Source organism: Pocillopora damicornis, chromosome 12, assembly GCF_964200805.1.
Source record: "Pocillopora damicornis chromosome 12, jaPocDami1.2, whole genome shotgun sequence".
In the NCBI taxonomy this organism is placed as follows: domain Eukaryota; kingdom Metazoa; phylum Cnidaria; class Anthozoa; order Scleractinia; family Pocilloporidae; genus Pocillopora; species Pocillopora damicornis.
The window spans coordinates 19,160,547-19,183,858 of record NC_142681.1 but is presented as its reverse complement, the minus strand read 5'-3'; the positions used below and the strand labels follow the sequence as shown (position 1 = coordinate 19,183,858).

General features: G+C 38.5%; 2 protein-coding genes and 1 long non-coding RNA gene across 3 annotated transcripts in view; 2 read left to right on the top strand and 1 right to left on the bottom strand.

The window, feature by feature from the left end:
- The window catches only part of LOC149036879 (uncharacterized), an 80,997-nt gene that overhangs the window by 20,056 nt on the left and 37,629 nt on the right, over nt 1-23,312 (bottom strand). The gene's annotated exons all lie outside the window — the stretch shown is intronic.
- LOC149036884 (uncharacterized) lies at nt 410-11,130 on the top strand. The gene is made up of 11 exons (XM_089190358.1): nt 410-647; nt 964-1,075; nt 1,690-1,943; nt 2,507-2,654; nt 5,460-5,603; nt 5,973-6,116; nt 6,535-6,826; nt 7,667-8,070; nt 8,779-9,040; nt 9,605-9,690; nt 10,229-11,130. Exons 2-11 carry the CDS (start codon nt 973-975, stop codon nt 10,414-10,416), a joined length of 2,025 nt encoding a protein of 674 aa, XP_089046484.1. The 5' UTR covers nt 410-647; nt 964-972; the 3' UTR covers nt 10,417-11,130.
- LOC149036883 (uncharacterized) lies at nt 13,543-21,024 on the top strand. Its single transcript, XM_089190356.1, has 10 exons — nt 13,543-13,696; nt 14,932-15,243; nt 15,444-15,593; nt 15,852-15,995; nt 16,312-16,455; nt 16,946-17,237; nt 17,809-18,215; nt 18,932-19,190; nt 19,684-19,769; nt 20,524-21,024. The coding sequence occupies exons 2-10, from the start codon at nt 14,937-14,939 to the stop codon at nt 20,709-20,711; spliced, it is 1,977 nt and encodes a 658-aa protein (XP_089046482.1). The 5' UTR covers nt 13,543-13,696; nt 14,932-14,936; the 3' UTR covers nt 20,712-21,024.

The following is a 23,312-nucleotide window of genomic DNA, read 5'->3' as shown; positions in this document are numbered from 1 at the left end:
GGCTCCGCGGGGGCTCTGCCCTCCTGCTTTGCCGACGATGAAATACTTACTTCCTCTGAGTAATCTCTTCAATTCATTCTCAGCCAGCACTTTGTGCATGAGTTAAAAATCTATATGAAATATATCAATTTCCCTGAAAACGGATTTTTTTAATCAACCCATCTATGCGCCTAAAAGCTAGTTATTTACGCCCGAAAAAAGAAAAAAAACTTGAAACTTTTCCTTTGCGTGCCATTTCTGGAAAGAAAAAAAAAACCTTCAAGTAATAACTCTTTTGGAACAAAAGGCAACGTTATGATCACACGGGAAAATAATTTATTTATTCAGCTGTGGTTTTTGTTCTTGTCGAATTTGTTTTTGTTCTTGTACAATTTGTTTTGATCTGGTTTCAAGATGTTTATGATGAAATTTTTGTGTAAATGGAAATGCTAAGGCTGTCGCAGTTGTGCTACGGTAAAGTTCTGCAGAGTGCTAGTATTTCCGTGGAATCCTTGAGAAAGTGCTGATTAATTTTATCATCAAAAAGTTAGTTAGTTTAGTCCCCAAAACAAGACTGCAAGTGCTGAGCAAAAACTGACTGGACTTTGGATCAGTTGGCACAGACAACAAAACGCATGGAGAAAAAATAGAATTTCGTTTTCAAGAAGGTCAGTTTAAAGCTTGTACCACACCCTTTGAGAACTTTATTTCGATAGATAGATCAAGTTCTTGAGCTTTATTTTTAACCGGATGCGTCAGAAAACTATAGAGTGCTATCAGTTATTTCTACTTATTCGTTTCAGATCATCAAAATTATTGGAGATGGTTTCATGATTACGTCATAAGCACAAAAAATATAAGTAAGAGCTCACGTAGGAGAGAGCCAAAATTTAATGGATGAGTGAAGAAAACTGAGATAAATTTTGAATCAACAGAATTAAGCAAAAGATGTTTAACTGTTTTTAAATACTTCTGTACTTCAAGGGCCACATCATGGAGAGTCGAAGACGTCTGTTTTTTGTACCGATCATTTTTACGTTCGTAACGCTGTCAGCGGCGGTACAGAATCCTGTACCAATATTCATTTCGGAATTAGGTAGGTTCAAGATAATATAACCAGCAGCTTATAATCTCCCGGTAGGTTATAAAGTATTAAGTTACAGTTTTGTGGCAGAAGTTTGGCATGCTTTTTTCAATACCTTGTATGAAAAATTAACAAAGGTTTCAGGGATAGAATACAAGAAAACCTGACGAAAAAGTTCGGGGGAACAATGAGTCTTTGAGAGAATCGTCTGGGTACAGTTCCCGGGATTCTACGGAATACTTTTTATCACACTTTGATTTAAGGAAGAAGATTGGAAATTTTTAGAAGGAATGAGGTACTTTCGCGAGTTAGGAGACATTGAAAGTCCCTAATGGAGGATTTTGATTGTGGTTGTGTCACAATAGAATTGACGCGACCCCCCCCCCCTGAGGCTCTGTTGGATTCTAATGACCCCCCCTCACTGGTAGTTAATTTTTCATGGTCCCTCTATATATTCTGTTAACAACAACTGATTCACCCTCCGTTCCCTCTGAAAACCATGTGATCCCCTAGAAAGGAAGATTCTACGATAGTTTCCGGTCTTTTGCGATCTTATGCTCCAATTTAAAAAGCAAACAATTTTTGAAAACTCTGTTTGTTCTATTTACTTTAATTTTCTTAAACAGATACGTTTCTAGAGACGGAACACGAAGAAGAAAAAGCGAGTTCAGTGTTCGAATGCGTGAAGCGATGTCTATCTTTCAACTGCAAGTCCATTAATTACAAAAAATCGAGGGAAGGAAAGAATTGCTTTTTGAACAAATTGAATCAAAGGGAGGCGGGCGAGGCGGCCGTAAAGATCAACAAGGAGTTTGTGCATTACGATTTGAGTTATCATATTCAACGAAGTGAGGAAACTGAGTTTGGAACCACAAACGTGGTGAGTGTAAACAGGAAATTATAGACCTCTTTGTCACTTGGTAATGCGGTAACAACTTTTTATCCCCGAATCTTCCCATTCCGTAATCCTTACCTACCAGAATTGTCCTACTATTACAGAATTGTCTCAAACACCGAGAAAGAAGGTTTTTATTCAGATTTGTATATGCAATGGAGATGTTACCAGCCAGGTAAATACACTCTCCGACGAGGTACAAGAAAGCCGGTGGAGAAATGTGCGGGTTGCTATAGGATTGTCAGTTACACTACTGAAGTCAACCTCATTCCCAGGGTCCTCTCTCATCCTCCCTCTCGACTTAAGTAACGTGGTCAAGCTAAATTTTCTTAATGTTAACATATTCGAATGCATACTGCTTATTTTAAATTCTGGGTTCAAAACCAGGCTTCTACTTAAATGAAACTGAATTTCCTTCTATTAATATTGTAATATTGCTTTCATTTTCTACTTGCCCCCTTTTTCTTCGAACTTTGAACTCTTGTCTGCAGCATTGATGCTTTTAGAATATCTTTTAAAACATTGTTACATCTCTTACCCGATAACAGCCCACTGTTCCTCCAGTGATACAGAGTCCTTGTAGCTTTCAACCGTGTGAAAATGGCGGGACATGTATAGAGATAGCCAGTAATAGGACTTTCAAATGTCAGTGCGCTGAAAACTTCTATGGCAAGAAATGTAAACAAAAAGTGACATGTAAGTATAAAAAATTTAACATCAAAGGCCCGGCCAAACGCACGTAACATTTCAACGCAATATCTTGCAATACGCTGTAAGATGTTATAAAGGAGCTGGCCAAACGTGCGCAACATCTTGCAACATTAAAAAATTTAGGACAGGAATTTGACCATTTTCAAAATTGATCCAACATCTTGCAACATGTTACTACAGAGTGCCGGCCAAACGTGTGCAGTACGCGGTGCGCAACAGTGTTGCAAGATAATGCGTTGGAATGTTGCGTGCGTTTGGCCGGGCCTTAACACCATTTGCCTCTAAACGCTCAATATTGTAGAGTGCCTGGTAGCTTATTTCACTTAAGAGATCACCCCTTAGATCCCGACTAAAATTTTCTGTCAATCCCTTAATCCTGACGGTTTATATTGACCAATCCCGATCCCGACCCTAAAATTTTTCCCTAGTCCATTTCCTTAACCTTGGAGGGCTTTTTCGGTGGGTGATGATTTTCTCAACCACCATTGATCTGTTGAAGTCTATGGTCACCCTAAGGCGTAAGTTATCTCTTTTCACTAAAATGATGATATAGTTAATTAAGTTTAGGAGTTTTAAAGGTATTGCACGAATAACGTACGCTATAGTCACGGTAACGACTTCCTTCCGTTAAAATTTGACCACGAACAAACGTATCAGTACAGACAGGTTATTATCAACGAAACGAATAACGATTTCAACAAGTGCATAAAACGCAAAAGGTGACGGCAATCCCATGGTTCCATAACAACGGAAATAAAGAAAAACTAAATGAACACAATTCTGCTGTTAAAGCGAATACTTCTTCCGAAGCGGGAACCTCTTCCGAGGTGAAAATCAGCCTCTCGTTCCAAAGATGGAATGTCACCATCATCACTCGGGGAATCGTAGTCAAATATTCCATCTTCCTCTTCGTCTTGTTTCCCACTATTTTCTTGCTGCTCCTCGAAGTCAGAGCGTTCGAAGCTGACCAGCTCTGATGGAGATAAGACAGAGAAGTTCCAGCTTTTGTCATCGTTGTTAGCGCCCAGTCCCTCATCTTCTGTATGCTCTGTGGTGCCATCGGTACAGGTGTTAAGAGTTGAATTGCTGTTATGGTCAACAGGATCATGGCACGTTTGGGTACAGGATACCAAGAATTTGGATTTGTAAGATAGTACGTCGCCAAATGGTTTGTCCTCTTTACGCCCTCTTTGGCTGCATTTCCAAAGTTTCTTGAGTAATCTTACACCGTGAAAGGTTACCTTTGTGATGCAAAACTGACTGATTATTCTTCACGTTTAGTGTCATACAACTTAACAGGTTAAGAGCGTCATGTCGGTATGATTCTTAGACTTGCTGGGGGTATTTCAAGGCCATTAAGCTTTTCAACTGACTCAGCAGTCTTAGATGCCACGTTACCTTATGGGCCATTGAGGTTTTGGTAAATTGGCAACTTCACTTCTCAGGATATAATTGTCTCTTCAGCGCAACATCTGTAGACTGTCGCCGAACAGCGGGAGATACAGAGATACTTTATTAACCACCATTGCAGCCATAGGCTGAATTACGGGATATTTACAAATACTGATGATAACAAAAGAGAGAATAAGAAAAATTTTCTACATCTTATAGACATGGCTAAAAATAAAACTGTTCTTCAAACGCTCGGTTTTACATAGGGGGAGAGTGAAATCACTTTTGTGTCTCAGTGCATATTTACAACTCTTCCTTTGGGGGAGGAGGCTATGGAGATTGTGGGTGGGGTTACAGACGATCTCGTCAAACAGATCGATTGAAATCTTTTCTCTCCTCTCATGAAGTTTCGGTAGGCCAACTGTTTCTAGTGCTACACTATATGAGAGGTCAGGATAGATGATTCTGAACGCCCTTCTTTGGATCCGTTCCAAATCTTCACTGATGTAGTTTGGTAGATAACGATGGAATATAGGACTTGCGTATTCCAGGACGGGCCTAATACATGTCACATAGAATTGCACCAGTTCACTTGGTGCCACTCCAGATCTCTTGAGTTGACGTAAAAAGTAGAGACGAGAGGAACATTTTCTAACTAGTTCAGAGGTATGCATGTTCCACTTTAAATCATGGCTAATGGTCACGCCTAGCAATTTGACACTGGTGACTAATTCAAGGGGTTTGCCATTTAGAACTAGGGGTTCGAAATCGTGGTTGCTGTTGGAAAAACCAATTCGAAGTTCTTTGCACTTGGCCTCATTCAGTTGGAGCCCGACCGCCTCTTAGATGCTAGACAACCTCTACGCCTAGTACTTTTCATGAAGTGAAAAGATCAATTTCTTCATAAATTCTCGTCAACTGACATCCCGGTTCTCGGTTAATTTAGGTGATTATTTCCCAAATCCCGCTCCTCAAAATCGTCGATTCCCGTGTCCTGTTCATAATAGCGATCCCGCATCTCGCTCCCCTCTTACTTTAAATTCCCGGATCCAAGCCTTTAAATAACCCCAATCCCGGATCCCAAAAAACCTATTGGGGACCCTCATCCACAACTTGAGAAGTTCTTGATTATTAAACCAATTCTGTCTTGTCTATTATGTAGAGAAAACTAATGCATACTAATGATAGGGTGTAAAGGCTTTATGGCTCCCACGATTTTTCCATCTCAAAAGAGGGGATGCGGCCAGGACTGATGACGATCAGTATGACGATGACGAAAATAAATAAATATCAATCGCAATGATTTATCAAGTTACATCTTGCTTTACATCGATTCACTGTAAAATTCACCTGTAGAAGTTTTCACCACTTACAATACACTTTTATTTTATCCATCAGATTGTGACGCTAATCCTTGTAAAAACGGTGGAACGTGTATAGAAGTACCCAGTACAAAAACCTACAAATGCAATTGTACGGATACATTCACAGGCAAAAACTGTTCAGAATCAACAGCCGTCGCGCAGAGTACGGACGCATCCCGTGAGTATAGTAAACTTCTTTTTTTCTTTTCACTTTTTCCATAGCCAAGATATCCCACGAACTCAACCTGTCATTCCTTATGATGTCATTACAATGGCCAAAGGCCGCTTATTCCCTAACAAAATAAGAAAAGCCAATAATATATCAATAATGTGCAGTTTTTAAAACATCCAATTTCTAACACAAACCTCTTATTAATATTAATTTGCGGTGCAGTTGTTTCCTTAGAGGAGTATGACGGTGACGAAAAACAAATAAATATTGATCGCAATGATTTATCAAGTAACATCTTGCTTTACATCGATTCACTGTAAAATTCACCTGTAGAAGTTTTCACCACTTACAATACACTTTTATTTTATCCATCAGATTGTGACGCTAATCCTTGTAAAAACGGTGGAACGTGCATAGAAGTACCCAGTGCAAAAACCTACAAATGCAACTGTACGAATACATTCACAGGCAAAAACTGTTCAGAATCAACAGCCGTCGCGCAGAGTACGGACGCATCCCGTGAGTATAGTAAACTTCATTTTTCCTCTGCACTTATTCCACTGTAAAGATATCCCACGAACTCAACCTGTCATTCCTTATGATGCCATTACAATGGCCAAAGGCCGCTTTTTCCCTAACAAAATAAGAAACGCCAATAAAATGTCAAGAATGTGCAGTTTTTAAAACATCCGATTTCTAACACAAACCTCTTATTAATATTACTTTGCGGTGCAGTTGTTTCCTGAGAGGAGTGAGGTCTGGGGCCTACTAAGGAATACGAAGAGACCAATTTACGATTTATTTTACTGAAATATCGTTAAATCTCAGCTCAATTAAATCTTACAAAACGATTGCTGAAAAAAGCGAAGTAGCAAAGAGTGTGGTCATAAACTTCCCAATTTTAATGTAACAGTTGTACTTGTTTTCTATTACGTAGCAACTGTTGCAAGTCTTGATAGAGGCAATGGAGAACCTCAAAATGGAAATGACTATGACTTTGAGCTTATATTCAGAAAAACTCAACATACGAGCTATGTGAAACACGATATAAATAAACAGTGGATTACACACTTTACCGTCTGTGCCTGGATACACACACCAGATTTACAACAGAGCCAAAAGATGACTGTGATAAGTATTTTGAACGAGAAGAATGGCGGCAACCAAAACGTTGTGAGATTGAGAATCGACGGAGAAGGCAACATCTATTTTTCATCAGGAAGTGAGAGGTAAGGAGTTTTTGTGAGCCACAATTACCAGATAGGAATCATTTACCTTATCGTTATCAATTTATATAGGCGCTTTTTTTTCGTTAAAATAGAACAGAATTTTCCTTATTATCCTTTTAGCTTGGCATTTTTTGTTTCAAAGGCTGATTTTTAGACAAGTATATCGACATTCAATCGTTTTTTCGTAACAAAGTAAAAAAATCAAATGTCTATGTTTAAGTTAAGTAGTACGTGTTTAAAACGAAGGAAAAATTTTGTAACCTTTGATGAGAGTTGCTTCAATGTTAGTTAACAACTACTCACTGACACTGACGTAAATAATTGTTGCAATATATACCACATAGAAACCAAAAATATAAGCTTATTTCTGTCAATTAACCAAAAACTGGTCGGAAATTAAATTGTTGACGCGCGACTTTGTCTCTTTGGCGACTTGGAGGTGAATAGTACTTACAGATACTGATACAGATCTTTATCGAAGCGCCCTGAATGGGTTTTTCAGCATCAATACAAATGGTTAAAAGATATAAAACTAAAACTAAGAATACAAAATAATTGTTACAGCTAGAAATATACATCAGAAGAATAAAATTAGTAAATAATGAAGTTAACCTAATATCAGCTTCGTAAATTTATGTTTAAATCCTTGGGACATTTGAATTGCTTAAGATTGCTGCTTAAGCTCATCACTTCCAAACCAGCCAATCAGCGCGCGCAAAAGGTACTCTTCGCCTGCGTGGTATATACTTAAATAAAAAGAGCTACATAAGTTCAGTTATACTCAATACTCTAGGGGATAAAGAGATTACCTTTTAGTGCATACTTGCTTTTTTTTTGAAGGACCTCCCTTTCCAACGTATTCGCTACCAGTTCTCCGAAGAATGAAATGGTCTTTCTCTGTGTTCGTATCAAACCTGACAAGTCACCTTATATAGAAGCGATCGTAAATGCAGATTTCGGTTCAAATAAGACTAGCGACGGAGTTAAGTACGAAAATGTTCAGTGGACTCAAGTAATCGTCGGACAAAACCAAAACAGTGACGGAACTATCGCAAACGACACCCCATTCTATGGAAGGATTTCGAACTTAAACATCTGGTTTAATCTCCCTGATCACGATATTACAAATTGGTTCAACAGAGGTCAGAAATATACCACACCTCACATCCTTAAATGGCCACAACTTGGTTCCTCCAAGAGATTTGGAGACGTTCATTTTGTAAAGGTCACTTCTGCTGAGAGACGTAAGTTTAATGGACTTGATACTCTGCCTTATTATCCAACTGCACTGAGTAGATTGCGAATAACGCGCGAATCGAGTACAAATATCCTGCGATATTATACAGTTGGTTATTTTGTACAGAAAAAACCTGTTGAATCGGTCGACTGCGCGTGCTACGCTTCTCTATCTGCATCGCTTTTCCTACTCTTAAAGAAATGCGCATGAAATAAAGCAGTTGGATCATAAATGTCTCATTAGATTAGACTCATTGTTTGTAATTTGACACGCCCTCCGAGCTCGTCAATATACGGCACAAGTCGTAAAAATACTCAGCGATACTACACACCAAAAAGTCTAATATGATACATTTATTGTGCTTAATGCAAAGTTAAATTTATCTCGAAAAAGTGGGTGGGAAGGGATGGAGAGTTGGAAAGTGCACAAGGACACCCGACCTTCTGTCGTTTACCAATAACCCAAGGGAAAGCTATATTTGAAGCACAAAACATAGGAAACTGCTCATCGCTAACTATTAGAAAGGATTTGGAGATCTGACAAGGCTTGAAGGAGAGGGGAGGGTTTCGGAACCCTCTGACCTTCGCCCTCCCCCAGATTTCCCCTTGTCAACACTCAAATGATGGCACAAAAACTGTTTTTAACTATTAAACTAAGTAGAGCTATCGGGTGTATAACTTAATTACAGTGGGTGTATTTATATTTTTCTATTTAGAATGGCGTAACGTTTTGGATGGTGAGGTGGTTGTAAAAAATACTGTTAATGTTGTTGCAAAGAAAACTGTTGAAAGTGGATCTGGAGTTGTTATCGAAGTTGAGCGTCAGTCACCACCAGTCTCTTGTAATAATACAATCGATTCGGCCACAGTTGACGGCGTGTTGATATCTGTATCAGGAAGCTGGAAACGAATTAAATACAAGCAGACGTTCATGGAAACTCAGAAATGTTTTGCAATTTTTGGGAGCGTTCCTACCTGGTGAGATATTTATTTCATCTCTCATATTTCTCTTGTGAGTATGGTCCATTTGGAAGGTCGAAGAAAGGGGAGGGTGAGGATACTTTGGGATTCATTAATTCTAAATCTTGAAAAAGACTTTGAAAGGTCAGTGCGCCAACTTTCTTTCTATCTAAGGAACTCACTGTGCATGGAATTGTTTCGTGAATTCAATTTTCCATTCCTCAACCCCTCCTCGAACTATTTTTTCTCATATTGAGTGAGGACACATCTGTGTATTTCATGAACTTGCGAATTGCAGTTTTGGAAAATCACTAGATTTTCTGGCTGTCAACCTCGTTTATTTGGAACGGCTTCACTTCACGTGTTTTAAAGCCCTGACAAAAAGCAATTACAACATTATCTGGAGAAAAGCAAAAATAACGTGCCATAGAGGACTCAATTTACGTTTTTGGCGTCAAACGCAGGAAAGCAAGGGCATATCAGGTTGTATCGTTACCTAAACAAAGCAGTGACTTTTTTATTTCGGCCAAAAGAAATAATTTGACAAGTAACAATCCTTGGTTAATTCATTCATCACTACAGGGCGTCTGGTATATTCAATCCCGGTGTTTCGGATTTCGACCTTCATTTGGATGAACTTTGGAAAGAAGAATATCTTGGCCCAAATGGTAATAAACGCATCTAATAAACCTTGTAAGGGATTTAAAGTTAACTGGTAACGTAACTTAAAGAAGTGTGCCTCATGGGCCTAAAATAATTTCCTTTAGTAAGTTTTTCCCTTAATTCTCAGATTTAAATTATGAAACTATTCAAAAATGACGATGGAACTTCACCGTGTGATATATAATATGAAACTATTTAAAGCCCTCACTCCTCATCTCTATAAGGAAAGGAATACAGTTACGGCACTGAAAAACTCATCAATAACAGGGCTAGTTTGCATTTGGTGATTGCTTCACTTGTAGTTGTGTCATTTGACGACTCTTGTGTCCGCACCACACTCGACGTTTCCTTTGCTCCAAAGTCTCACCGTTACATCAATTTGTTTTGGACAAAAATAGATCATCGTGGTGTGATCTTTAAGACTGTGCTAATATACACAGGAAAAACATCTGTGTAGAGTTCAGCTGTTGATGATAACAATAAGCATGCCGATGATTAAACACTGTAATACTACATTAGATTTGTCTCCCTATTCTTTTCAAGGCAATCATTTTGATGGCGTGAATGCTTTGTGCGGTGATGAACACTTTTGGATGGTAAATCAACCAAATACTCCGGTAGCCGGTGTCAGTCTGAGACGAAAGAGCGGCGGGCTGACTGCCGGGATATCCACCTTTGGCAAGTGTGGGATGTTCAAGTTCAAGATTTCTGATATTCGTGTTCTGGAGTAAAAATTCTGTATCAAGTCCTGGCTAATCCAAGTTGTTATTGGCGGCACAAGTTGCGGTCCTCTCCCACCTGATGCTTGTGATGTCATGACAGAATGTCACGTGGCATCCCAAACAAAGGCTTCGAAGCAGAATAAACACGTAATTGCCTTTAGCGCCTTTGACTGGCTAGGACTTGAGCCTGCGATTAATCGATAAGTTTGTGCAGTTAAATCACCTTTTAAGCACAACAGCACTATGACAGTAAACTGCATAAGAAGCAGAGCTGGATATTACTTTACGTTGAAATAATTAGAGTGTTTGCTATTCCCTCAACACAAACTGTTGAGGGAAGACGATCAAGATCCCACATTTAGCTTGTTTTCACTCGTTCTAAGGCTGTTTTTTTTCACTTCTAATTATAAGAATTAACACAACAAACAGCCTGTGGCTAGAAGTAGTCATGTTCTCACTTCACTTTAGAGGCGAAAACGGGAATATATGAATAAGTTGCTGGGTGTTGTACTACTGTTGTAATATTTTGAACAAGGTTTATGGTATGTAATGTTAAAGGTTTGTAGTTCATTAATTCCAAAAAATTTTGTTTAAACTCGTGTTGAAATTATACTAGGGAAGGAGGTACTGGGAACTAGTTTAGCCTTCGCACTTATTATAGGTAACTTGTCTAAGGATTTTTACCAAAGAAAATGCTGAAATAAAATTACTTCGCACTGAAAACCCACTTAGTTGTCGTATGGTCAGAAGTTTTCAAATGTTAGTTCGCCACCTGGTGAGTCAGTATGAAGTGTTAGTGTGACTCTTGGGGCGCAGGGTATTCCAATAAATGAAGTTACTTATGTGTTAAAAAGCAAACAGAAGATAAATCAGAAAACAAACATAAGTGAATCAGAAGACTTGTTATCATTGTTTGGAACGAAAGGGACTGGTGCCAGGTTTTTTAATATATCACTCGAAGTACAAGTACTAGGTGCCAACGCCATCTTGAATGTTGCTTGTTTCCACAATATATTCTATTCGTGATTATAGTTTTAATTCCTTGGTAACTGCTTGAGAATGTAGTGTGAGATTTTGCCAGACCAGTCACATAGAAAATCAAAATAGAAAAATACCAGATTACAGATTACTCTCGACACTCAAAAGAAAAATTCTCCACTGAGTTAGAATCCGTTGGAAACTAAGTGCATTGAACCGCTTCGGGGAGTTGTTTCGCTTGCTTATTCGCTTATCCGCTAATTTGATTGAACCGAGACCAATACAAGGCTTAAACATGTTTTGAAGCTGCTTTGTTAAACAAGATCGAAAATTTTTTTCTACATAGAAGCTACTTAAACCGATGTTTGTGGACTTCAGTTGTTGCACATAAAAAAAAAATTAAGTTATGGAAAATAGAGCTCTTCAATTCTCTGTTTATGATTTTCATTTAGTAAAACCCGGTTTAACCAAGCATAGTTTGCTGGTGTGAATGAGAGACAAGAGAGTCACGAATAGGGAAATATTCCTTCTTTATGTTTTTCGAGGAAAACGAAACAGTTTACACACACACGCACACAGGGAACAGCAAAGAACACATAGGGAAAAATGAACGAAAATGACAAATATTTTATTCTTCTTGCTGAGCCAGCTTTGCCATGGGAAAATTTTCCTCGTCAGTAGATATAACATATAATAAAGGAAGATAAACATTATAAAGCGAATAAAGCTGTTTTAATTAAAACCTCTGGACTCCCAGGGTGCAAAAGAAGTATTTTATGAGCTTATACTTGTCACGCGATGCAAGAACACCTGTTCGAGATTATTGAAATATATGTTTTTATTTCGATTAAAACATCAGACCAATTCGTACATTTGCAGATATATAGCGGTTATATGTTATCAACTGTAATTAATTTGGTTAGATTCTGCCAGATCAGTGACATAGCAAATGAAAATAGAAAATTACCATTCCAGATTACCCTCGACTTTCAAATGAAAATTTCTCCACTGAGCTAGAATCCGCTGGAAATTAAACGCATTGAGCCGCTTATTCGATTGAAATGAGATCGAGAAAGTCACGGATAAGAAAATATTCCTTTTCTATGTTTTCTGAGGAAAACGAAACGGTTTATACGCAACGTTTAATTTTGTTTACTCGAGTTTCTTCAGTGGCTATCACACACGCACAAGGAACAGCAAAGTACACATAGGGGAAAGAATGGACGAAAAGAGGTCTTAATATTACTGATATTTTATTGTTCTTCTTGAGCTGGCTTTGCAATAGGAAATTTTCCTCGCCGGTAGAATTATTTGATGACAAGGGAAAATAAACACAATAAAGCGAAAAAAAGCGTTTTAATTGAAACCTCAGGGGACCTTTAGGGTGCTTCACCGGTCAAGGTGCTCTTGTAGCGAGGTATGTTATCAGTTCGTCCTTGTCATGCGATGTAAGAACACGCATTCGGCATTAAGGGAACAATGAAATATAACTAATTCGATTAAAACATCAGAGAAATTCGTTCAGTTGTAGATAAATAAAGGTAATATTTTACCGAATACTGTGTGGTAAGTTATTGCTTTCGATTTGGGAAATCTATAGCCTGCAAATACAGCCGCTGCAGTTAAGGTTAACTGCGAGGGACAACATGCGTAATAATTTGAAAGATAGAGCTTTTTGGTTGCTACAGCAAGTTTTAATTTCATCAGGTACTCTGTCTTCAAATGTAAAATAAAAAGATTCTCGGAAATTTAAAAAACAGTGAATGAGGTGGGATGTTTAAAATGTTTTTCTGCGGTGTGAAGCTTGTTTAGAAAACAGAAGTACTCTCTGATAGCTTTGGGGGTTATACGACGGTTTCGAGTGCTTTCTGTAAGTCTCAACAACATGAATACTTTAGGAGCAGCTTCACCTCATTGGTTACACAGGAAATTACCTCATAAATATACTTTTGCTTTCCTAGTAGAACTTGTAGAGAATGTTTATCTAAAATTAGTGTCTACTTTTAAAACTTGTCCTCTATTGTTAGTAATTTCTAGACTGGTATTTATGCAGGAGATCAAAGGTACGGAAATGAAAAACTGTCCGGTTAATATTACAGTTAATATTCTAGTGGTTAAAAAAAGGAAATAAATACCAAAAGCCGACTGGGGTGAAATGTAAACAAGAGAAAAAACAACTTGTTTTTCCATCTGTTTGCGAGGAAGCTATAACTGCAATCAGTCAGCAAAAGATACAACGAAAGCTCCTTAGAAAGCTACGCGTAGAATTGGCTAAATAGGCTATGAAATCAGTTTTCTGACATCTTGGAAGGTGAGGAACATTTTGGGTTGCGATTTGACCACAAATTTGTTAAGGATTAACAATATCAATCACAATTCTGTTATATTTGATAGTTTAGAGCAAAGAGAAATTTCCTTTATTTGAATAGGATTTTTAGAATGTGGCCGTTGTCATAAATAGAAAGGGTCGATCAATGTTTTTTGCCGGAAATGTTATTTTTTTCACTGTTATGTAAAAAGGTTTTCAACTTCGGTTGCTATCCGAGTCTATTCTCTTTTAATATTTTAAAACCAGATTTCGTCATGAAAGAACAAAAAACACTCCCATACGTACACGTAGCATATTACTAGAGATCTTTTCGTTCTTTATCAGTATGTTGAGCGCTAAATAAACGGGCACCTATTCCTAACTTCGTCTTTTTTCCCGCCCAGAATTGACCCGCGAACTGATCTTATACAAATTTCAATTATTTTCCTCTCCACTTTCGTCGAAAAAGAGAAGGAGAATTTATCAGACAATGGTGACCAATTTACTTGAAATCTATCGATGGTATACAGGTCAACATAAGGCTAATGCTAGTCATATCGAAACGTAAAACGCGTCAATGAAAGCAAGTACTCTACTTCTTGGTTTATATTTACTTGTGTGATCGAAAGGAATTGAATAACAGGGACCGCGCAGCAAGTTTTCGAGTAGGGGGGCTAAAGAAGAATGTGTGAAGGAAAATTTTTTTGTGAAATTATTTTTTGTTTAATTTATTTTTATTCTTGCAAAAAAGTGGGGGGGGGGGGGGGGGCAAAGCCCCCCCAGCCCTTCCCTCTGCGCGGTCCCTGAATAATACTCTCGCAGCATCATTCTTGATTCTTGATTGAAAAGAAACCAGAGCGTCTTTCTCTTGATATGTAATTTATAACCGAATATTCTTGATGAATATCTGACGGTGCGAAAGAGTAGCTGTCCTTTTAATCTCTTTCTCTCTCGTGAACGCATGACTTTCGCTCGTATGCGCGAGACCTTCTGCTCGTGTGCGCGGTATCTTTTGCTCGAGTGCACGTGACTTTCTGCTCGTGTACATTTGACTGTTTAATCGTATACGCGTGACTTTTTCGTCGTGCTCGCATGACTTTTTTTAGCTCGCGCACGTGTGACTTTTTGCTCGTGCGTGCATAGGTTTTTGCTCGCGTGCACGATACTTTCCCCTGGTTTTGCGACTGACTTATTCCCACTATGAGCTCAACTGAGACACGTTTAGTTTTGAAACACAGGTAACATGACTTGGACATATTGTATTTTACGTCTTTTGGCATCTTTTACTGCCCTCGTTATGGCTGGTGCTCAATGCCGGACAGAAATCAGTATTCCTGGTATGGCTCTTAATGTTTTTGTCTTCAAAATAATGTCAGCAACAGCCCCACATCAGTGTGAAGTCCATTGCGAAAGAGAAATCACATGTCAAAGCTATAACTACGTCGTAGGGGAGAGGATTTGCGAATTGAATAACCGTACCAAGGAGGCGAGGCCCCTGAATTTCCGTCCTGACCCTGAACGATTTTATAAGCGACGTTCCGTAGACAGAGGTATGTGATCAGTTTTAATGGTTTCTGACAGTTAGTTTACTTCGGTGTCTTGATGAATCACCCACCAGCACCAACGCCCTTCTTATGATGATGATAAAGATGCAATCACAAAAATGCTCAGACTTTTTTGGGCCGGCGAGATGACGTGGAGCGAACCACTGCAACGAAATTGCTTATCAAAGACACTCTTAATTTTTCAGTTCCCTTGGGTTCCATTCCTGAATTACCAGCGATATCTTGCCGGGAAATAGAGGCGAGTGAAGGCAAATACAACATCAGCAACAAGCACTGGCTGGATAGCAGTTACACGGGACAGGCAGAGTTGGTTGATTGTAGTGACTCAGTGAAAGGTGAGTTTTAGGTTCTTCTGCCCTTGTATTACACTCTACTGTATTTACTTCATATTTTATATTTTATACATTCCCACGATTTTTCCCTCTCAAAAGAGGGGATGCGGCCAGGACAGATGACGATCACTGACGATGACGAAAAAGAAAAAGACATCAATGGCCTTAATTATAAAGTTACATCTTGCTTTACATCGATTCACTGTAAAATTCATCCTTAGAAATTTTCACCGCTTTCAATACATTTTTTTCGTCCATTAGGTTGTGACGCTAGTCCTTGTAAAAACGGTGGAACTTGTGTAGAAGTACCCAGTAGAAAAACCTACAAATGTAACTGTGCGGATGCATTCACAGGCAAAAACTGTTCAGAACCAACACCCGTCGCGCCGAGTACGGAAGCATCCCGTGAGTATAGTAAACTTCATATTTTCTCTTCACTTTTCCCATTCCAAGGATATCCCAAGAACTTAACCTGTCATTCCTGATAATGCCATTACCATGATCAAATGCCGCGTATTCCCTACCAAATTAAGAAAAGCCAATAAAATGTCAATAATGTGCAGTTTTTAAAGTCTCCGATTTCCAACACAAACCTCTTGTCAATATTCGCTTGCAGCGCAGTTGTTTCCTGGAGGTCTGGGGCCCAATGGACCAAAGAAATAACGTGCATGACCTGTAGAAGTTTTTATCACTTTCAGTACGCTTTTTTTTAATCCATTAGATTGTGACACTAATCCTTGTAAAAACGGTGGAACGTGTATAGAAGTACCCAGTACAAAAACCTACAAATGCAACTGTACGAATACATTCACAGGCAAAAACTGCTCAGAATCAACAACCGTCGCACAGAGTACGGACGCATCCCGTGAGTAAAGTAAACTTCATTTTTTTCTCTTCACTTTTTCCATTGCCAAGATATCCCACGAACTCAACCTGTCATTCCTTATGATGCCATTACAATGGCCAAAGGCCGCTTATTCCCTAACAAAATAAGAAAAGCCAATAAAATGTCAATAATGTGCAGTTTTAAAACATTTAATGTCTAACACAAACCTCTTATCAATATTAGTTTGCAGTGCAGTTGTTTCCTTATGAGAGCGAGGTCTGGGGCCAAATGGACCAAATAAATAACGTGCACGCAATATGTGGTGAGGGGGCAGCGGAGGAGGGGAAGAAACAAAACCTACTAAGGAATACGAAGAGACCAATTTACGATTTATTTTACTGAAATATCGTTAAATCTCAGCTCAATTAAATCTTAAAAAACGATGGCTGAAAAAAGCGAAGTAGCAAAGAGTGTGGTCATAAACTTCCCAATTTTAATGTAACAGTTGTACTTGTTTTCTATTACGTAGCAACTGTTGCAAGTCTCAATAGAGGCAATGGACAACCTCAAAATGGAAATGACTATGACTTTGAGCTTATATTCAGAAAAACTCAACATACGAGCTATGTGAAACACGATATGAATTACAAGTGGGTTTCACACTTTACCGTCTGTGCCTGGATACACACACCAGATTTACAACAGAGCCAAGAGATGACTGTGATAAGTATTTTGAACGAGAAGAATGACGGCAGCCACAACGTTGTGAGATTGAGAATCGACAGAGAAGGCAACATCTATTTTTCATTTGGAAGTGACAGGTAAAGAGTTTTTGTAATCCACAATTATCAGAGAAGAATCATTGACCTTGTCGTTATCAATTTCTATAAGCGCTTTTGCTGTCGTTAAAATAGAGAAGACTTTTCCTGCCGATCCTGTTAGCTTGGAATTTTTTTGTTTCAAAGGCTGATTTTAAGACAAGTATATCAACATTCAGTCGTCCTGTTTATTTTAATGTTTATTTTTAAGTTAAGTAGTATGGGTTTAAAGCGAAGGAAAAAATAATGTAACCTTTGGTAAGATTGTTGCAATGTTAGTTCACAACTACTCACTGACACTGACGTAAATAATTGTTTTAGTATATACCACACAGAAACCAAAAATACTATCTTATTTCTGTCAACAAACCAAAAAATGAGCGGCGGTTAAATTTTTGACGCGCTATTTTGTCTCTTTGGCCACTTGGAGGTGAGTAGTACTTCCTAATCACTTCCGAACCAGCCAATCGGCGCACGCGAAAGAGCTACATAAACTCAGTTATATTCAGTACTATAGGGGATAAAGAGATTACCTATAAGTACATACTTGCGTCTTGCGTTTTTGTTTTTGAAGGACCTCCCTTTCCAACGTATTCGCTACCAGTTCTCCGAAGGATGAAATGGTCTTCCTCTGTGTTCGTATCCAACCTGACCAGTCACCTAAAATGGAAGCGATTGTAAATGCAAATTTCGGTTCAAAAAAGACCAGCGACGGAGTTAAGTACGAAAACGTTCAGTGGACTCAAGTAATCGTCGGACAAAATCAGGGCAATGACGGTACTATTATAAACGACACCCCATTCTATGGAAGGATTTCGAACTTAAACATCTGGTTTAACTCTCTCACTGATGCCCAAATTACAAATTGGTACAACGAAGTTCAGAAAAATTACATACCTAACATTCTTAAATGGCCAGAACTTGGTTCTTCTTCCAGGATTGGAGACGTTCATTTTGTAAAGGTCACTTCTGCAGGGAGACGTAAGTTTAATGGACTCGATACTCTGCCTTATTATCCAACTGCATTAAGTAAAGTACGAATAACGTGCGAGTCGAGTACAAATATCCTGAGATATTGCACAAGTGGTTGAGCCTGTTTAACCGGTCGGCTACGCGCACTACGCTTCTCTACCTGCCTCGCTTTTCCTACTCTTAAAAAAATGCGCTTGAAATTAATGAAGCAGTTGGATCATAAATATCTTATTAGAGTAGACTCATTGTTTGTAGTTTGACTCGCCCTCCGTGCTCGTCAAAATACGGCACAAGTCGTAAAAATACTCAGTGATACTACACACCAAAATGTCTAACATGATATATTTGTTGTACTAAATGCAAAGTTAAATTTATCTAGAAAAAGTGGGTGGGAAGGGATGGAGAGTAGGAAAGTGCTTAAGGACACCTGACTTTCTGTCGTTTACCAGGACTTACCAATAACCTTAGGGCAAGCTCTATTTGAAGCGCAAAGCGAAGCAAACTGCTCATCTCTAATCATTAGAAAGGATCTGAAGGTCTGACAAGGCTTGAAGGAGAGGCGAGGGTTTCGGAGCCCTCTGACCTCCCCCCCTAGATTCGCCCTTGTCAACACGTAAACGCTGGCTATAAACCTACCAAAAACTGTGTTTTTAATTATTACACTAAGTCGAGCTATCGGGTCTATACTTTAGTTATGGTGGGTGATTCTTTATTTTTCTGTTTAGAGTGGCGTGACGTTTTGGATAGTGAGGTGGATGTACAAACAACAAATAATGTTTCGGCGACGAAATCTTTTAAGAGTGGATCTGGAGTAGTTATCGAAGTTGAGCGTCAGTCACCAGTCTCTTGTAGTAATGCAACTGATTTGGCCACAGTTGACGGCGTGTTCATATCTGTATCTGGAAGCTGGAAAAGAATCAAATACAAGCAGACGTTCATGGAAACTCAGAAATGTTTTGCAATTTTTGGGAGCGTTCGTAAACGGTGAGATATTTACTTCATCTCTCATATTTCTCTTGTAAGTATGGTCCATGTGGAAATTCGCGGGAAGGGGAGGGTGGGGATACTTTGGGATGCATTAATTCTAAACCTTACAAAAGCCCTTAAAAGATCAGAGCACCAAATTATTGTGTCTTATAGTGTGTGAGGAAACATCTCTGTCATTTATGGATTTGCGAACAGCAGTTTTGGAAAAGCACTGGGTTTTCTGTCTGTCAACCTCGTTTATTTCGAACGCTTCAATTCAGGGTTTTAAAGCCCTGAGAAAAAGCAATCATAACATTATCTGGAGAAAGACAAAAATAACGCGCTATAGAGGACTCAATTTACGTATTTGGCGTCAAATACAGGAAAACAAGTGTATCAAAACTTGTATCAAGCTGTATCGTTATTTAAACAAAGCAGTGACTTTTTTATTTCGGCCAAAGGAACTTTTTGGATAAGTAACAATCCATGGTTAATTCTTTCATCACTACAGGGCCGCTAGTATATTCACTCCCGGTGTTTCGGAATTCGACCTTGATTTGGATGAACTTTGGAAAGAAGAATATCTTGGCCCAAATGGTAATAAACGTATGTAAAAAGTCTTGTAAGGGATTCAAAGTTAACTGGTAACGTCACTTAAGGAAGTGTGCCTCATGGGCCTAAAATAATTTTCTTTAGTAAGTTTCTTCCTTCAATTGTCCGATTTAAATTACGAAAGTGTTCAAAAGTGACGATGGAACTTCACCATGTGATATAATATATAGATTTAGGCAAGCCTAAAAGCGAAGCTCGCATTTTTTTTTCCCGCATGTCTCTTCAACAAAACTAGAAGACAGATTATATTATGGATGCTATAGGGTTAAATTTTAAAGTATATGGTTACTAACAGTATATATGCTATTAATGGTTATCAAAAGTCTATACGCAATTTTTGGGGGTCCCCATAAAAAAAGCTTGCAGCGAGAAAATATGAAACTATTTAAAGCCCTCTCTCCTTTCCTCGTTAAGGAAAGGAATACAGCAGAGTTATGGCGCTGATAAATTTATGAATTTAAGGGTAAAGGTTGCATTTGGCGAATGCTTCATTTGTAGTAACATTATTTAACGACTCTTGTGTCCGCACCACACTTGGCGTCTCCTTGGATCCAAAGTCTCACCGTTACATCGATTTGTGTGGGACAAAAATAGATCAGTGTGGTGTGATCTGTAAGACTGTACTAATATACACAGGAAAAACATCTGCGTTGAGTTCAGCTATTGATGATAACAATAAGCATGCTCATGATTAAACACTGTAGTACTACATTAGATTTGTCTCCCTGTTCTTTTCAAGGTAATCATTTCGATGGTGTGAATGCTTTGTGCGGTGATGAACACTTTTGGATGGTAAATCAACAAAATACACCTGTAGCCGGAGTCAGTCTGAGACGGGAGAGCGGCGCGTCGAATGCTGGGATATCCACCTTTGGCAAGTGTGGGATGTTCAAGTTCAAGATTTCTGATATTCGTGTTCTGGAGTAAAAATTCTGTATCAAGTCCTGGCTAATCCAAGTTGTTATTGGCGACACAAGTTGCGGTCCTCTCCCAGCTGGTGCTTGTGATGTCATGACAGAAATGTCACGTGGCATCCCAAATAAAGGCTTCGAAGGAGAAGAAACACGTTGCTGCCTTTAGGGCCTTTGACTGGCTAGGACTTGAGCCCGTGATCAATTGATAAGTTTATGCATTTAAATCACCTTTTAAGCACATCAGCACTATGACTGTAAATTGCACTGGAAGCAGAGCTGAAAATGACTTCACATTGAAATAATTAGACTTCTCGCTATTTTATAGACAATAATAGTCGAATGAACACAAACTGTTGAGGGAAGACGATCAAGATCTTACATTTAGCTTGTTTTCACTCGTTCTAAGGCCGCTTTTTTCATATCTATTCTAAGAATTGACACAACAAACAGCCTGTGGCTAAAAGTAGTCGTGTCCCAACTTTACTTTAGAGGCGAAAAGGGGAATTAATGAATACGATGCTGGGTGTTCTGTAATATTTTGAACAAGGTTTTGTAGTATGCAGTTTTAAAAATTTTTAGTTCATTTTATTTAAACTCGTAAATTGAAATTCTACCAAGGAAGGAGGTACTGGGAACTAGTTTAGCCTTCGCACTAATTTTAGGTAAGTTCTTTGTGGAGTTTTACCAAAGAAAATGCTCAAATAAAATTTCTTCGCACTAAAATCCCACCTCGTTGTCGTATGGTCAGAAGAGACACGTTTCAAATGTTGGTACACCACATGGTGAGTCAGTATGAACTGTTAGTATGACTCTTAGGGCGAAGGATATTCCATTGAATGAATCAATTGTGCTTTATAAACCGAACAAAAGATAAATCACAAAACAAACATAAGTAAATCAGAAGACGTGTGCATTGAACCGCTTTCGAGGTGTTGTTTCACTCGCTTATTCGCTTATCCGCTTATTCAATTGAACCGAGACCAATACCCCATTCACACCAAGGCTTAAACATGTTTTAAAGCTGTTTTGTTAAGCAGGATCGAAAATTTTTTTTCATAGAAGCTGCTTAAACCGATGTTTGTCGACCTCAATTGTTGCACATCGATTACTTGAATCCTAAGGAAAATTTAGTTTTTCAGTTTTCTGTTTATGATGGTGTGAATGAGGTACAAGAGAGTCACGAATAAAAAGTATTCCTCTATTATGTTTTTAATTTCGAGGAAATCGAAACAGGTTACACACACACACACAAGCAACAGCAAGGAAGACATAGGGGGAAATGGACGAAAAGAGCTAGGAATTGTAATGACAGATATTTTACTATTCTTCCTGAACTAGCTTTGCAATGGGAAACTTTTCCTCGCCAGTAGATATAATACATGATGAAGGAAAACAAACATTATAAAGCGAATAAAATTGTTTTAATTGAAACCTCTGAACCCCTAGGGTTCAAAGGAAGATGATCGAATAAGATTCCCCGCTTCACCAGTGCAGGTGCTCCTGTAGCGAGGTATTTTATGAGCTCATACTTGTTATGCAATGGAAGAACACCTGTTCCAGATCAATGAAATACATATTTCTATTTCGATTAAAACATCAGACCAATTCGTCCAGTTGCAGATATGTGTAGGTTATATATTATCAACTACAATTAAGTGGGTTATTGCTTTCGATTTGGAAAATGTAGCCAGCAGAGGGTGGCGTTGTTGCGAATGGTAACTGCAGAGGACAAACATAAGAATAAACTGGAAAAGAAAGCCTATTTTGGTCACTACAGTAACGTTTAATTTAATTAGGCACTCCTCGTCTTCAAATGAAAATGAAACAATTCACAAAAATTTCCAAACAAACTATTGATGTCTGGTGAGGTAGATGTCTTCTTCACCAAGAAAACGAAGTGAAGCTCTGAAGTCGTTAGAAAACAAAATTATTCTCAGATAGCTTTAGCTTAGTAATAGATAGTCTCGGGTTTCGAGTACTTTCTGCAAGTATCAACATTATAAATAATTTAGGAGGTTACTTGCCTCATTGGAAGTAAAGGAAATTACCTAACAAAGAGAACCTGCAGAGACAGTTTACCTACATACAGTGTCTACACTGAGAAAGACTCGACACCTTTCAGGGGGTTGCCGCTGAAATAAACCCGATGTCTATTGCTAGCGATTTCTGAACTGGCGTTTATGCGGGGTTAAAGGTATGTAGACGAAAAACTTTTTGGCTTTTCAATGAGAATGCAAGAAGTATTCTCGTTTTTTTAAATTAAAACCGATGGGGCCGAAATTTTGAAAGGAGGAAAAAATAAAATGGCTGGACTTTAGCTACGTTTCGAGTTGGCTAAAAACGCTATGAAGAACTGAAATCACTTATCTGTCTTCTTAGAAGGCGTGGAAAATGTTGGGAGAAAAATTAATCTCAAATTGCTTCGGATTAACGATAGGTCTCAAAATTCTGTTCTCCTTGATGATCTAAACTCAAGAGGAATCTCCTTTTAGTTTTAGCAGGATTTTTAGAATGTGCATGAGCGTCGTCCTTTATACAAAAGGGTGAATCACTTGTTTTTGGCCAGACGTATTTTTTCTTTAGTAAAAGGTGACATACTAAAGGGGTTTCAACT